The 17,290-nt window shown below is 32.8% G+C and overlaps 2 protein-coding genes across 4 annotated transcripts; one reads left to right on the top strand and one right to left on the bottom strand.

Moving 5' to 3' along the window:
- The first annotated feature begins 3,035 nt into the window (after positions 1-3,035).
- On the top strand, positions 3,036-4,461 carry LOC107789895 (probable glutathione S-transferase). Its single transcript, NM_001325484.1, is given in 4 exon segments — positions 3,036-3,211; positions 3,213-3,230; positions 3,232-3,346; positions 4,117-4,461. Coding segments are annotated over 4 exon segments (654 nt in total).
- On the bottom strand, positions 4,378-11,946 carry LOC107789894 (sister chromatid cohesion 1 protein 3-like). 3 transcript variants are annotated; one of them, XR_001648931.2, is made up of 16 exons: positions 11,703-11,946; positions 9,452-9,713; positions 9,332-9,378; positions 9,187-9,236; positions 9,026-9,093; positions 8,571-8,944; positions 8,364-8,478; positions 8,139-8,275; positions 7,592-8,061; positions 7,027-7,066; positions 6,787-6,859; positions 6,572-6,704; positions 6,127-6,260; positions 5,968-6,006; positions 5,252-5,332; positions 4,378-4,515 (listed from the first exon to the last, which is right to left on the bottom strand). XR_001648931.2 is itself a non-coding variant. In XM_016611775.2 (14 exons), exons 1-13 carry the CDS (start codon positions 11,821-11,823, stop codon positions 6,159-6,161), a joined length of 1,992 nt encoding a protein of 663 aa, XP_016467261.2. In that variant the 5' UTR covers positions 11,824-11,945; the 3' UTR covers positions 5,046-5,332; positions 6,127-6,158. The 3 variants fall into 3 exon arrangements, 1 of the variants encoding a protein (XP_016467261.2); XR_012703092.1 differs by lacking the exon at positions 5,968-6,006 and having other exon boundaries at positions 11,703-11,945; XM_016611775.2 differs by lacking the exons at positions 4,378-4,515; positions 5,968-6,006 and having other exon boundaries at positions 5,046-5,332; positions 11,703-11,945.
- Positions 11,947-17,290: the final 5,344 nt, after the last annotated feature.

Raw genomic sequence — 17,290 nt, 5'->3', positions numbered from 1 at the left:
AAGGATACGTAGGCAGCCTTACCCTGGGTTCGGTCCCATCGCAACAAAAATCCATATTCCCAATACTCCAAAACTGGGACAGAAGTTTGTTTTTATCTTACGGTTTTCCTGTAGAAATAGTTCCAAAAGTTGTAATTCAGTTCAAGGTTCTTTTTGCCTTTTCCTGTTAAGAATTTCTGATCGATCTTTGAGAATACTTATAAGCGCGAAAACTGTGAGTTGATAGGGAAATAAGAAACCGGAATTGGAGCACCCTTACTTGTCTTCTTTTTGCTCTTTGCATTTTTCTCTGATGATTTTGACTTATTATTAGCGTCATCAGAAACTTTTGAAGGAACACTACTAAAGCAGCTCGAGAGCCCTGAAAATAAAGCCATCTTATGAATAATATTTTTGTGCTTTCTCTAATTTAATTAAAGAGAAGGTGCAATTGTTGTTCTTTACTGCTGAATGCTAGTAATAAAACCATATATAGAAGAAGTATTTATAGGGAATATATATTTTTCAATCGTGGCTTCTGTCCTAAGCTTGGTGACCAAGTAAATTAGAAAAAATCATGATCGAGGTCCATGTTTTTTCTGTCGTTATCATACCTCTGCAGCTTCCTACTGCCTTCCCAAAATTTTGACTTTTAATTTCTCCTGAATTTTCTACTATAGTATATGTTGTGGACAAATAATATATTGACTTGGGATGCGATCTCTACTTCAGTACTCCTTAATTAACTCTCTTATTTTTTTATTTAACCATATTTGAAAATGATTCACTTAAAAAAACATTTGCTACTAATTTTATAACCCAAAAAATATACTCTTATGATAAAAATTACTCTTTCTGTCCATATATTTAAGGTAACACAATTTTCTTTTTAATCTATTATAAAAAGAATAACACTTTTTCTTTTTGAAAATTAGCTAATCTTAGCATCGCCATTTTATTCTTAACGAGTAATGACAGTAATTTGTTGGGACTCACTTAATATAGAAGTTCATTCTTTTGTAAAGAGAAATAAAAATGAAATATGAAATTGTCTCTCATTTAAAACGAAAGTTTTGGTCTTTTGCAATATATTTGGCTCCAGTTTTGGATTGGGGCATGTAAATTCATAGTCTCTCCGCCAAATTAGGTATTTTATGTATGTATTTTTTTAGAATTAATCTAATATTATTTATTGGTCCACATGCTCCGACTTATTAATTCCCACTTAATTTTTTTTTTTCCTTTTTTTGGTGCACGAAATCCTAGACCCGTCTGTATTTTTGGCTTATATTGTAAAGGTGAACATATGCCAGCTACCTTTATGTATAAACAGATAAACATTGATATAGTTGGTTTTACTTACTTTTTCTATTAAATATATTTTATAAGAGCAATATATTTTATAAGAGCAATGCCTCCAATGGAGAAAGAGAAAGACCTTAATGTAATTTAAACCTTATGCTACTTGCAGTGTAAACTGTAAAGTGATATATATGTCAATATCATTAGACTATAACCTTAACCTTTAAGAGGTAGATACAAGGTAAGGAGTATGATTGATTAATAAATAATAAATGTGTATAAAGAATGAAACATGCGAAAGTTGGGCAGGTTCAGTTTCTTGCTTGACAAGGAGAATCACTGCCTTTGTTTTTTTTTTTTTTTTGATTGAATGTTCAACACCATAAACGCCACTTTTGACCAATTGAATTTCGTGCTCTCTAAAGTTGAAATTATTTGGCTGCTTACTTTTAATTCCTCTGCTGCATTTTCTCTTTTAAATAACCACAAAAATACTACTCAACTATTAATTGTGCCATGACCTAGTAATTGAAAATGACACTAATACTTTTATAACAACAATCATAGAAAGGTATTACTAGATTACTATTAATAAAAATAGTTGATTTTATTTTATTTTTTTGTTGGTAAATTGACATACTAATTAATATTAGTTTATTTGTGAATGATTGATAAGAAATAGTAATAAATAAAAGGCACATGACTTTAAAAAGGATAAATAGGCAAACCTACACAGGTTCATTAATCATATCGAAGCTGGGTCCGTGATCCTTGTAAAATATTAATTGAATATCTACCTAGACCGTTTTTGTTGAATATTTACATAGACTATGTGGAAATTTTCACCGAAAGTAGACAAATTTCAATAAATATTATTTGAACGACGATGAAATTATTATCTGTTTGGCAGCTAAAATAGTAACGTGAGTATAACTTTATAAGTAATATTTAGTATGTTCCTACAAAGTATTTAAAACTTTAGTTTTTAAATCATTATTTTAGGAAAAAATTAATTGTTCTAGATGCCAAATAATCATGAATTTAGGTCATCAAAAGACTTAAAAATCACGTTTGAGTTATACACATAATTTTTAATTTAAGCCATTATAAATGTGTTCCCGAACAAGGTGAATTTTGCTATTAGTAAAGTCAAAAGTGAATATGAAAATTCTTTTTTTACCCTTTTTTTTTTTTTTTTTTGAAGTTCATAGTGTGTTTCCCCAGCACTTAAATCTTAATTCCGTCTCAAGAAATTCATTCTGTGAATTGATGAAACAAAACTATAAGCAATAGAGAATAAATTTTCATGTATGCTTGATCATTACAAATAACTATCAAATGTAACTCATATTTTCCTAGAGGTGAAGGGTAGTATTGAAACAACGATAAAGTTGTTTTTGTGTAATTTATAAGGCACGGGTTCGAGCCGTACGTAGAAGCAGACACTAATATAATATTTGCATTAGGGTTGGTTGTCTACATCCCACCCCTGGAGTGTGGCCCTTCCCTGAACCTGCGTGAACTCGAGATGCTTTGCGCACCGGACACTTCTTTTTGTTCTCCTAAAGGTAATTATGCGCTTAAATTAGTGAACATAACATGAGGTAAGCACTCAAGTAATCCTTCAGGAGAAGTCCATAATTTTGAAACTTCTCCACTAAAAGAAGTCATAATCCAAACTTAAAAGAACTGAACAATGAAATTATTGCTCTCTTTAAGTATCCTAAGTAAAAGAAGAAACTTAAGAAACAAAGATGGGAGAGGTGAAAGTTTATGGTATTATAGCAGGGCCCTTTAATAGAAGAGTTGAATTAGCATTAAAACTGAAGGGTGTGGAATACGAATACATTGAAGAAGATAGGTCTAACAAAAGTGCTCAACTTCTCAAGTACAATCCTGTTTATAAACAAGTCCCTGTGCTTGTCCATAAAAAAGTGCTCACTTTTGTAAGCTCATAATACTTGAATATATTGATGAGACTTGGGAAGACACGTGTCCTCTCTTGCCTAAAGATCCATATCAGAGAGCCATGGCTCGTTTCTGGGCTAAGTTTATCGATGAAAAGGTATACATATGTTCCCATTTAATTGCAATTAGTCTCTTGATGACAAACTCTTAGCAGAAAAGAATTTATGAAAATTCTTTTAGAGAAAGAGCTTCATTGCTTGGTGTCAAACTAGGATATGCGGTAGAAAAATGGATGTTCTATTCTCTTCTTTTTTTTCAAAAAAATCATCTTGGAGATTGTGTAATGCTTACTCTCAAACTCTTCGTTTACATACAACATTTTTTGTTTCTCTTCATCTTTGGATTCTTGTCTAATGATCCCAGACGTAATCCTGGACGTGAAGCATAAAATAAAAAGTGGTTTTCCTTGCTTGATTTTCAAATTTTCTTATGATTTGGTCTATTCCACAAAGGATTTCGAAATTTGAAAAAAAAAAAAATCAAGTCATCAATGGAAATAGAGGGATCCTTCTTTTGTTTAAAAATATTTTTGAGTATCAATTAGTATTTGGCCAAACTATTAAAAAGTGCTTTTTGGAAAAAAATTATTTTTTGTTGCTTCTCAAAAATTATTTCTACTTCTATTTAAAAGTACTTTTTTCCTTTTAAAAGTTTGTCAAACACCTTAACTTTGACCGAAAAAATACTTTTGACCAAAAAGAAGTTTCGCCAAATGGGCTATAAATATAAGAGGATGAGCAAAAACATTTGCTCAAAATAGATTTAGGAGGGTTTAAAATGAATAGCTTCTTTTCAATGGAAATATGTAGTTTTTTATCCAACTCTTTTATTATTTTTTCTGCATCTACTAAAGAAATTTCTTATCAGTTATTGGCTGCGGTATACAAACTTGTTTCCAGCAAAGGAGAAGAAAAGGAGAAAGGTTGGGAAGAAACTACTGAGCTCCTGAAATTTCTTGAAAATGAACTCCAAAATAAGAAATTCTTTGGAGGAGACAACATTGGATTCCTCGACATCGTTGCCAGTTACATTCACTGGTTTGGAGCAATTCAAGAATCACTAGGATTGGAACTATTGACCAAAGAACAATTTCCTAAGTTATGCAAATGGATTGATGAGTTTTTGAGCTGTAGAATTATCATGGAAAATCTCCCTCCTAGAGAATTATTAGTGCCATTATACAAAGCTCAATTTGAAGCAGCAACCAAGTGAGGCCTCGGGGTTCAAACCCCATCAGTAGTGTAACATCCTCTTCCCTTCCCTTCCCTGATATAATAAAAAATAAAAATAAGTGATGCCTCAAAGCTGAAATAAATGTGTGATATAGAGAAAAATAAAGAATGATATTCCTCGAAATCTATGTCATGAACAATAAAGAATGTTGAACATTTTGTTGTTATTATTATAAGCAGACAATCAGTTTGAGCTACGCAAATGTGATTTAAGATCCAGCAAAAATCTTGCCTAAATTTTGAAAATATGTTTGGGACAATTATATACGTTATAGTTTTGCTTAAAAGGGCCAACTCGTATGCATGATTATGGCCATTTTGTATAGTGATGAAACTAATTATTAACAAGTTAATTATTAAGCAAAAGGTCCGATAAGATGGAGTATTAAAATTTAAAAAGTTAAATAGACTGTATTCCAGAAAATTACATAAAATACGTATTAATTTCCACGACATTTCAAAATAAGAAATGTCATTTAAGTAGAGAAAAACGGTGTATGTCATTTTGCTAAATGATACCCACAGTTTTGACGCATTTGTATTAGAGATCAAGAGGAAAAGAACTTGAAGACTTGCAAAGAAAGCATAGTTTAAGATGTGACATCAAATTTCAATATGATATATGTCAGTTCAAGAGTGAAATTCATCAAAATAAAACACTTATTGCTTCGACAGAACATACAATAAGTTCTAAAAACAAGGAAAAAGAAAAAGAAAGGGAACTATTAAAATGGAAGGCAGAGAGACTTCATAGAGGAGCAGCACATAACTGTTTTAAGTTATTGAATGGCTGACATGGTTATATATCTTCATTAAGCTACTGAATGTTGCATCTCTGTACAGTGATTTAACTGCATTTCAAAGAACATCACAATTAGATTTGCAATCCAAAAAAGTTAAGACTTCTGGAATGCTGCACAGTAATTTAACTGCATTATAGACGGAAAATCACATTCATATGTGATGCATTATACATATACATGTTTGTATGTGCGTGTCTGCTTTAGAGGCACAACAAGACTATTGGAGTGCTCTTTATGTCTAATAAGATATTCCATAATGCATGAATGCCTCTACTCCAGGGAACTCAGAGAGAGACAGATAGAGCAACCGAGAGGAAAACTTTTTTTCTTTTTTTTATAACCGTTGTGTCTAGGCCAGTTGTGCGTACCTCAACTAATTCCATGAGATACATGGTACCTCTAACAAGCAACAAGTATCACGTAACTCTATTCCTCAAGGTTTGGATAGTTAGGAAGAAATAACCTAATGTTTTTGTCTCTGCTGGATTTGAACCCGAGTCCTCGAGTTCTCAACCCACTTCATTGACTTAAAAGAAAGTAAAATCTCAATCACTCAAGTCACTCGCTTGATACTTCCAATTTTTTGGTTAGAGTTAAGACGATTTTAGTCCCAGTACATGTTTATGTAAAGAGGAAGAGCAATGACGTTGATGCTTTAGTTTTCATTTATCTTTAGTACATACCATGTGAAGCCTTGCAAAAAATCTACCTCTTAAACTTCTCTGTATTGACAAAAATATAGGATGCAGTCAAAACTATGAGTATCATTTTTAAGAAAACTGCATCTTTAATTTCTTTAAACAATATAAAAGATGCAGCCAAAACTAGGAGTAAAAGTTTACCTCTATTCTATATATAGATCTACACAATGGCCTTAGCTTGAAAATTGTTCCTTCAGTTTGGAAGTCACTTTCAAAGTTATATCACCATAAGGTTCATTTTGATTCGCATGTACAAGTCCGCAATTCTCCAACACCTGGAATCAATTTCCACAAGACAGTAAGTAAAAATCTGCTGAAATAGTTCCTCAAACAATATATACACACCATACCAAACATGATGATTGACTAAGCAATAAGGCATATATCATATATATGAACTAAAAGAGAACTTATGTATACACTTTTTCTTGACTCAATCAAACACCCACAAAGAGTTAAAAATTTAATACATATGGTATTAGTAGTACAAGTGATACTGATATTAGAAGATTTGAAGATACCCAATATTTGGAACTAACTTGCATCCCAAGTATGCACAATTAATCACGGAAATATGAAGACTTACCAGAGTCTCATAAAACATTCGAGCACATATTGTTTTCTTTTTGCCTTCTAAAATTGCATTTAAGCTGAGATCTCCAGTATCTTCTAAGATGGGGGTTGCTGGTGACTGCCCCTTCAAATATTGAGCCACAGCTCTGCAATCATAGTGTTAAAACTTAAAAGACTGGTCTTGCAAAGTAAATCAATATAAGGAAAATAATTTTAATTGAATGCTACCTTGTTCTAGCAGATAATGTATCAAACTCTGGTGTTCCCCCTTGCTTACTTGACGAGGGAGTTCCTCGAAGTCCTGCTTTAGCAAATGGATATACAAGCCTTAGGCATATGTTAACATCATAAATAAATAAAAACTCAGTAATATGATGCTGCAGACAGTAGTATATAATATCAAACAAAATTATCCAAGTTACGACAAAACCTTAAACTTAAAAAGGGAAAAAGAGGTGCTTAGCTCACCTATAGGAGTGTTGTCATCTTGTTCTAGAAAACTTAGATCCTGCATTGGTATTTAGCAACTTATCAGATGTAAAACAGGGAAGAACTAAAGTGAATCATCATATCGACTCAACAATTTGACCACAGAATCAATGACGGAGCCAGGAATCCTAACATGGGGATTCAAAAAAATGCAAACTTGAACAGTGAGTGAATACACTTATTTATCAAGGAGACTCAACAATTTAAATATACCAAAAAGTTTGTTTTTACCCTATTGGTATAATATAATTTTCCAACGAAGGGGATTCAATTGAACACCCTTCAACACACTTATCTCCACCACTGCACAGAATGAAGTGACCACTAGAACATTCAAATATGAACCATAAGCTTCCACTCACATCAAATGTAGAAGTCTAATTATCTTTACAAATCCTAGCCTAAAATAGATTTAAAGATGTGTTCTGGGGCTAATGAGGTTACTCTAGATGATAATAATCTGCTGAAACAGTTATCTAGATAATGATCAAATTAGATTCATGCGTCACAGTTTTAATAGGGAAGAAAGCATGATCAAACATACCCCAGCAGAATTGTCAAACTCAGGAATATCAGACAGAACGGTAGTCTCCACACCTAGACCCTCTCCATACCATGTTGAAGGGGTCTCCATATCAGAACCAACGTACCCAGTAAATGCTGCTGGGTCGGGCGTAGGGAGCACCTCACTCTCCGTCGTTCTTTCCATTTGACTTGATTCTGTCCCAAAAGTTGTAGTAGCAGGAGTGAAATCATCTCTTCTGCTTGTAGAAGGCATGGACATTAGTGGAGAGGAAATGAACTTATTTGGTGAAGGCAAAATTTCAGACAACAAATCAGTGCTTTCAAAGCCTTGGTTATCACGTAGTCTTTCAATTTCCATCGGAAGATCATTCCCAGATGTAGGGGATTGGTTATTGCTGGGTTCTGCATAATCATCCTGTGGGGAAGCCGTCTTGACTTTTGCTGAAATGAAGTCTTCCTTGTAGATATTACAGAGATCATCACATAATCCTACAAAAATTTACAGAAGCTGAGAGTCAGCTGGAGGTCATTCGGACTCATAAAGATAGTAACTACGAGACACCCACCAGTTATTAAAGGCTCAAATAAAATTCCATCTTTTCTTAGTCTATTGTTTTGTTTCCAGATGTCCAGACAAGAAAAGGGAGCCTTGTTTTTCTGGCGTACTAAATCACCGGTATCTTCTAGATCCCTTCTCATCTTTCTGTAGTGTTGAACATGATACATTGTCAGAAAGACTAATGTTTGAAAACATATATATTAGTATTAATGATGACAGAACATTAACATACTTATTCGACAATACTAATTCCTTATCATATTTGAGTAGCTTTCGCTTTCTTCCCCTTGATTTTGGCATCTCAGGAGGGGGTGTTGATCGAAGTGCTATATCAGGTGACTGATGGCCTGAATATCAATGAAAACAAGGAGTTCCGTATTAGAGTATATACGTGACATATGAGTAATTTCAGTTTAAGAATAAAGACTCCTGCACCCACCAAATGACATTTGTGGATCAGCAAATTCGTGAGCATCCACTGAAGTGGCAGAAGGTGGTTCTTGCTGTTGTTGAGACGGGATAGAATGCCCCTCAGGGCCCCCCATCTCTTCTACAATTGGGCTGGTAGTTTCCTTGTCTCTCATGATCTGTTCCTCCAGAATTTTATCTGGTTCCATCACATCATTCCCTTGGTCTGACCACAAGGGAACATGATCAAAACTATGATCATGGACAGCATCACGCATGATTTCAATTTCTGGAATATCTTGAGGAATGTCATTACGAACGGTTTCTCTGTTTAGTCCTGACTGAATCTTAGGGGAAGAATTTAGGGATTGAGCAGCAGTTCCATCTGGATTTGAAGGATCAGAACTACAGCATCAAAGAAACGTATATTATAAACCTTGTAAATAGATGGAGAGAATCAACATTTACAGTCAATTAGATCCGTACTCTGTCTCCATAGGCATGGCACCTGATCCAGAAACTTCACCTGATTTTGACAAACTCTTTGCTATGTCCTGTAACGACAAACTTCCAGTCAAACTGGTGTTGCAATTTAGGTGAAAAAATCTATATTTCCCTTGCTAATATGAAGCAAAAGATAAACCCACCTCATCAATGAGAATAGCTACGTACTGATCTTCACGCGTTAGAATTTGATCTATGCAAAAGAGAATTTCAGAACTAAAGGTTCAATTGAAAATGAAACAGAAAAAGATATAAAGAAAGAATTAAAGTAAACAACATAATGTGTACCTTCCAAAGTTATCTCTTCATAACTTTTAAGATGAGTGTCCTCAAACCTGGAAATAAAAATGCACAGGTGATTAACTACAGATTCTAGATGACAATCAAAAAGGTAAAATGCAAGAATACCTATTCAGGTCAAAATCTTCATCAAAAACTAAGGCATCAAGTTCAAAAGTTTCTGGTAAAGTAATGGAGTGGTATGGTGCATGAGTGGCATCTGCCGGTAGATTGACATTTGTAGACGAAAAGGCCTTAAATAACACAGCTTGTAAGTTTTTGCAGTCATCAGAAAAGTATTCAACTTGCTTTGAGTATATCCGAACAACTCCAAACAGAAGGTGGCCAGACATTCGCAGTGCAATTGGTACATCAGGATACATGATGCGCTCTGGAAATAGATTTCAACAAATAAGCAACAGTATTATTGATTACAGATTTAAAGATAAAATATCATGCGCATATCAAAGCTACCACCAGAGGCGGACCCAGGATTTGAGCAGAACGGGTGCACCGCTATATGCTAATCACTAGCGATAAATTAAATTCGGCGTGCAACTCTTTGAAAACTTAATGTTATGATGACTTATCATTCAAGTATAAATAAAAAGAAGTTCTAAAGAAACAGAAAGCACTAAACAAAGAGAGATTCATTCTATGGAGAGGAAAGGTGTTTGATTAAGCATGTTTCACGCTTTAAATTTCTAGTATTTTAATAAAAAAGGGGTAGGTTCAAATTATCAAGATTTACTAAAGAAATCAAGAATATGGCTATGTTAACTGTAAGTTGCACTGTTGTATTCCAAGAAAAAGGTTGAAAGGGGTTTCGAACCCACGTCATCTAGACAAGAAGCAAACTTAAATGCCCAACACAACCACTTCTTCATCCACCTTCTTATGTTTGGGGGCACATCTTAAATATTTAAGGGGTCCCATATATATGGATAGATATATATAACATATATATACAGTTTTTTTGCCGAGGCTAACGGGGTCCCGTGACCCCTCAACCCACAACGTAGGTCCGCCTCTGGCTACCACTATATATTTGTGTAGAGCAACTTATGTCAAACTGTTATACATCTTTTCTGGGGGTTTTATTGAAATCCTGCTTTAATCACAAATTAGCAACATATGAGTGCACGAAAAGCTTTGTATAAGGTATCAGTGAGATAAAGTGATGATAAAAAATTCGAAAAAAAAAAAAGAAACAAATTAAACAAGCAGCAAAAGACATAGTAGTAATTTATTACTATGACTGCATAGCAATCAAGCTACTAAGAGAGCATCAAGAACTAAACAATCAAAACAAAGTGCATTTGGCATGTACCAGAACTAAAGCAACATTTGAACCATTAAAAGTTTAAGCATACATATGCAGAAGATTTAGTTTCCTAAAGAATATAAATCCACTACATTCTTAAATCACGATTATTAGATAAAGATTCCAATGAGCCTCATTTTATTTGTTTGATGAAAACAATTGTTCTCTCCTACTTTCCTAGAATTCAAAGAGTTGATATAGTTTCTAAGTTCAAGTTCCGATTTTTTATGCTTAAGAGCCTCTTAAAGTAGTCCAGACTTTCTCTTAGTAGATTAAATTTCTTTTCATGGCTCAAGAAACATCTCGTCATGTCCCCTTCCCTTCATTCAATCATAAGCATAAGTGAAAGCATGCATTTTTACTCATCATAGTCAATTTTACTACACTTAAACATCAAGATCAAAATGCAAATTATCATTTAACCACCTTTAAAATGAACAATGAATAACTGGTACAGAACAGTTGACAATAGATAGTGCATAAGCACAGATTAATCCAAGCGTTCAACTATCATGACTACAAACAGAAACACAAAAGCCTCCACTGAAATAGAAATCAATTCATCTTTGCAAATGACAAAACCTCTATATCACACCAAATCCCAATATTTAATCAAAACAAATAAATCTTTATCTCATGAAAAGGTCCCAACTGACATCAAAAAACAACAATTGAATAATAAGCTAGTTGAAATCAAGAAAAGATAATAAAAATTCAGCAACCAAAAAAAAAAACTCATCAAATCTGAGAATAAAAAGAGAAAATTCTGCAGCTAGGCAAATAAAAAGGGATAAATTCTCCAGCAAGAAAAATAACATTAGATACAAAAAATGGATAAATTTCACAATTAAAAGATGTAAAAGAGTAAACCTTTATCTCAAATAAAATTTATAAAAGTCCCAACTGATATCAGCAAAACAAGATTCACATATCAACCATATGACATTAGGAAAAATAGAACTATTTAAAAGAAAACTCAGGAAAATCACACAAAAGAAGAGCAACCCATCATAGCAGTTAGGCAAATAAAAAGGGGGCAAATTTTCAAGAAATTACCAACAGTGGAGGGAATGTGAGTGGAAGTATAATGGGGCTTCTTCAACTTTTGCAAGTGTGCTGCGCACCATACTGTCCCTAACGGACCCTTCCGTCCCAAGAATGTGTGTGAATAAAACATTCTTCCTATTAATTAGCAGCCAGTGGTTAACAGTGAAATTTTTAAGGTTCTGAGGCTTGTCCGGTGACCTAACTTAGGCTCTTCAGTTCTTGATTCTAGTATTGTATAGTTGTTAGGGTTTTTAAGGTTTCGAAATTTTTGAGGTTCTTGAAACTGAAACCGCGGGAGAAACTGGCGCCAATACGGCAAAAAAAACTTGGCCAAAGATCCAAATATAACCTTATACTTTCGAAAATAAAATGGTGTAAGAATATTCTCGTTATCTATACCTCTACAGTCATACTTTAGGTTCAAATATACCTCTTATTTAAACGGAGGGACACGTGTCATCGTCCTGTTGGCCAATTCTAAATATCTCGTAATTAATTAAAAAGACCTATTACCCATACCCGAAAAGTAATTTCTAAAGTAATTTTTTTTTTGTAAAAACTTTAAAAAACTGAATTTATTTTTACTAAAAACTAAAAAAAACGAATTTAAAAAAACTAAAAAATATTTTCTAAAATAATATTTTTATAAAAACTAGTTAAAAAACTGAAAAGCAATTTTATAAAACAATATTTTTGTAAAAACTGGAAAAAATTAAATATTTTTTACTAAAAACTGAAAAAATCGAAAATATTTTTTTTTAGTTTTTAGAAAAATATTGCTTTAAAAAAATGAAAAATAATTTCTAAAGCAACTTTTTTGTAAAAACTAAAAAAAAAACTAAAAATCAATTTTCTAAAGCGATGTTTTTGTAAAAACTGAAAAAACAAATATTTTCTTTTTTTCAGTTTTTAGTTTAAAAAAATCAGTTTTTTCAGTTTTTAATTGCTTTAAAAAATTATTTTTTAGTTTTTTTTCTTTAGAAAATATTTTTCAGTTTTTTTTGTAAAAATTGGGAAAAAAATATTTTTATTTTTTCCAGTTTTTACAAAAAAAATTACTTTAGAAAATTATTTTTCGGGTATGGGTAATGGGTCTTTTAATTAATTAGGAGATATTTAGAATTGGCTAACAGAACGATGATACGTATCTCTTTGTTTAAATGAGGGGTATATTTGAACCCAAAGTATGACTGCAGGGGTATAGATAACCTAATAGTATAACGAGAGTATTTTTAGACCATTTTTGAAAGTAAAGAGATATATTTGGACCTTTGCCGAAAAAACTTAAAGAGTATGACGGACGCTTTGGGTTTCCAAAGAAGAATGGCTGGCTTTGGTTATTTACGTTGTTGCCACTTGTGTTTTAGTAGGCGTTAGGACATAAAAATTCCAATTTTTGAAAGAAAGAAAAAAAAGAGTTGTATTTGGAGTTAAATTGAAAAATAATACTTTGGAATTTGATATTATGTTTGGACATGCATTTCATTTGAAAAAATATTATAGTTTTGTGAGTGAGGGAAAAAAAATTAAAAAGTGATGGTTTTTGAAAAACTAATTTTCGAAAAAATTTCAAAAACTTGCAAATTTTTATGGACAAACACGTTTTTTTTAATAAAATTCTAAAAAAAGGAAAAAGAATTTTGAACAAACAGGTCCTTAGTTTGGCCAAATATTGACCTCATTAACGTGTTTTTTTTACTTCTCTGTGAAAAAATAATATTGTAACAGCATAATTCCTTTGTATTTTATTTTTTAGGTCTTTATTTAAAGTGAATTAGGCTCGTGATATGAAAAGGAGGGGAGGTTAGAAAAATAGAAACGTTTTTTGAATATCATTTGACCTTAATATTAGAGCTATCAATATGGGACTAGCCCAGCCACTGAAGGTCTCAACATCTACGAGCTCAAGTTCCCGGTTAGCCGGTAATAAAAGATATATTTACTTTTAATTTACTGTTTAAAATATTTTTAGTCTTTAGTCACTACTTTAATAAATTTTTATTCGCTCGGATGAAAATACCCCTCTGCTATAATAATTTCGCTGAAACCTACGCTCCTTATTTACGTGATAACTTCGCTCGGTTTATTTACGTGCAGAGAACGTAAATAAGCTTTTTGGGATTGCAGAGAACTTCGCTCAAACTTTGCCTGTGATCGTCCAAATTTCTCCTCCTTTCTCCTCCTATTTCAAACTAGAGAATTCAACTTTCTCGTCCAAATTTCACCATAAAATTACAGTAAGTTCTAAAATTTCAGATATCTCTATATGCTTTTGTATGTTTGTGTGAATTTTTATTTGGTTGGTGGAGAATAAGATGCAAGGGATTTGATTTTTTTTTCCTTTTCTGGATTGCATTGTATTGATAAAATTTCCTGTATTTACAACTTGTATTGATAAAGTTAAGGACATCGTGTTCTTAACTTTATGACTGTTGTGTAAATATTGAGGACAAAGTGTCCAGACATTGTGTCCTAAACCTTTATGACTACTGTGTAAATATTAAGGACATAATGTCCTGTATTTGCAACTTGTATTGATAAAGTTTAGGACATCGTGTCCTTAACTTCATGACTGTTGTGTAAATATTAAGGACAAAGTATCATGTATTTGCGACTTGTATTGATAAAGTTTAGGACATCGTGTCCTTGACTTTATGACTACTATGTAAAAATATTCAGGACATAGTGTCCTGTATTTGCAACTTGTATTGATAAAGTTTAGGACATTGTGTCCTTAAACTTCATAATTGTTTTATAAATATTGAGGACAAAGTGTCTTATATTTGCAACTTGTATTAATAAAGTTTAGGACATCGTGTCCTTAATTCATGACTGTTGTATAAATATTAAGGACAAAGTATCCTGTATTTGCAACTTGTATTGATAAAGTTTAGGATATCGTGTCCTTAACTTCATGACTACTGTGTAAATATTAAGGACATAATGTCTTGAATTCCTCATTTTCTTGACTTGAAGGATGGATACAATATGTATTGTAGTTGCTTTTAATGGAAGATGAATCGCAGACTATAAGTATCTGGATCATCAAACAAAGCTTGTTCTAGTACCTGAGGCAATTCGATTTGAAGATTTCGTCAAAGGTCTTTGAAGTTATTGAATTGGATAGAGACAACTTTGAAGTAATGATATGGTTTAATATCAACCTGGGAACAAGCAAGGGAATGTTTGTATCCAAATATTTAGATCTTCACATATGTATAGAGTTACTAAAAAGTCATTCACTCTTTGAGGGGTGTCGTTTCATTGTTGATATTTCGGAAAGAGTTTTTGGCTCTACAAGCACCTTTGAACATATCAATATAGAAACTCAAAAAGACAATCAAGACAAATGCCAACAGATAATGGAAGTAGATGTGGTTGAATCTGAACCAATAATTGAAGAGGTGCTTCAAATATTTAAGACAAAACATTGTAGAGATTGACAACCAACAAGCTTTGGGTATTCAAGTCTTAGAGAGTGCACCAGTAATAGAAGAAGTTGCTGAAAAATCCTCTACTCAACTAACTAGACGAAGGTCAAAGTCAAAACAAAAAGAAAAGTGTGGGTGGTGTGTGCGTGCTTTCAGAATTAAAGATTCAACACTATTCAATATAGTAAAGATTGAGAAAAATCATGACTGCTCAGTTAACACTATGAAAGCTGATCAAAGGAATGCAACTTCAAAGTTGATTAGTGGTTACATTATTGACAATCTTCAAGACCCAAGGTTTGAAGTTACACCAGCCTTTGTCATGGAAGAAATGCAAAAATTGTATGGACTAGGCATTGGGTATCACAAGGCGTGGCGTGTTATTCAACGCGCTTCAGCTTTAATAAGTGAAACTCCTGAAGAGAATTATGAATTGTTGTCTTCATACTTATACATGATAAAAAGTAAAAACTCGAGAACATACACTGACATAAAGATAGACGACAACAACAGTGTAAATGTTAAGGACATGGTGTCCTTAACTTTGATGTTTGCACTATAAATATTTAGGACATGATGTCCTTAACTTTGATGTGTGCACTGTAAATATTAAAGACATGGTGTCCTTAACTTTGATGTGTGCAGTGTAAATGTTAAGGACATAGTGTCCTTAACTTAACTTTGATGTGTGCAGTATAAATGTTAAGGACATGGTTTCCTTAACTTAACTTTGACGTGTGCAGTGTAAATGTTAAGGACATGGTCTCCTTAACTTTGATGTTTGCATCGTAAATATTCTGGACATGGTTTCCTTAACTTTGTTGTGTGCAATTTAAATGTTAAGGACATGGTATCCTTAACTTTGTTGTGTGCAGTATAAATATTAAGGACATGGTGTCCTTAACTTAACTTTGATGTATGCAGTGTAAATATTAAGGATATGGTGTCCTAAACTTTGATGTGTGCAATGTAAATATTAAGGACATGGTATCTTTAACTTTGATGTTTGCACTGTAAATATTTTAGACATGGTGTCCTTAACTTTGTTGTGTGCAGTGTAAATATTAAGGACATGGTGTCCTTAACTTTAATGTGTGCGGTGTAAATGTTAAGGACATGGTGTCCTTAACTTTGATGTTTGCAAATATTTAGGACATGGTGTCCTTAACTTTGATGTGTGTAGTGTAAATGTTAAGGACATGGTGTCCTTAACTTTGATGTATGTAGTGTAAATGTTAAGGACATAGTGTATTAACTTAACTTTGATGTGTGCAGTGTAAATATTAAGGACATGTTGTAGTGTAAATGTTAAGGACATAGTGTCCTGTATTTTCATCTTTTGTTGTTAAACTGTATTTTCAGTTTTCTTTATATGTTTTATGCATATGGACCATCAATAGCTGGTTGGAATCATTGTAGACCGGTGATTGTTGTTGATGTAACGTTTTTGAAGTCAAAATATCGTGGTGTTTTAATAATTTCAGTTTCAAAGGATGCAAATAACCAAATATTCCCACTAGCCTTTGGAATTGCAGAATCTAAAAATAACAACTCTTATAAGTGGTACTTTAGTGAGCTTCACAATGCAATTGGGAGCCGTGACAATTTAATTTTTTTTAACAGATAGGCATCAATCTATTGCACGTGGCATCACAAAGGTATATCCTGAAAGCCACGATGGGATTTGTATCTATCATTTGGAGCAGAACCTAAAGCGAAAAAAGTAAAAAGTGAGGTCATAAAACATTTTCAAAGTGCTACAAGAGTATACAGGCGCAAAGAATTTGATCTATACATATTAGAGATAGCAAAATTTGATAAGAAGACTTTTGACTACTTGATAGAAGAACCACCAAAAAGGTGGGTGCATTCTTGTTGTCCACGACGAAGATATGACATGCTCACAACAAACATAGTTGAGTCAATGAATTCTATGCTATTAGAAGCAAGGGGTTGCCTATATTGAGAATGATGGATTTCATCCAAGTGAATCTATAACGTTGGTTTTATGAAAGAAGAAATGAAGCGGAAGCAACTTTTTATGATGTTTCATGTTGGCTAGAAGAGGAATTGAAGAAAAAGATAGATTTAGCTTTTACTTTAAATGTAAGTATTATGTTCTTACTTTAGCTTATTATTTTAATGATAATTTAACATAATGTACTA

Source organism: Nicotiana tabacum, chromosome 19 (assembly GCF_000715075.1).
Source record: "Nicotiana tabacum cultivar K326 chromosome 19, ASM71507v2, whole genome shotgun sequence".
NCBI classification, from domain to species: domain Eukaryota; kingdom Viridiplantae; phylum Streptophyta; class Magnoliopsida; order Solanales; family Solanaceae; genus Nicotiana; species Nicotiana tabacum.
Note: the sequence above shows the minus strand (reverse complement) of the source record. Positions and strands in the feature narration are given on the sequence as shown.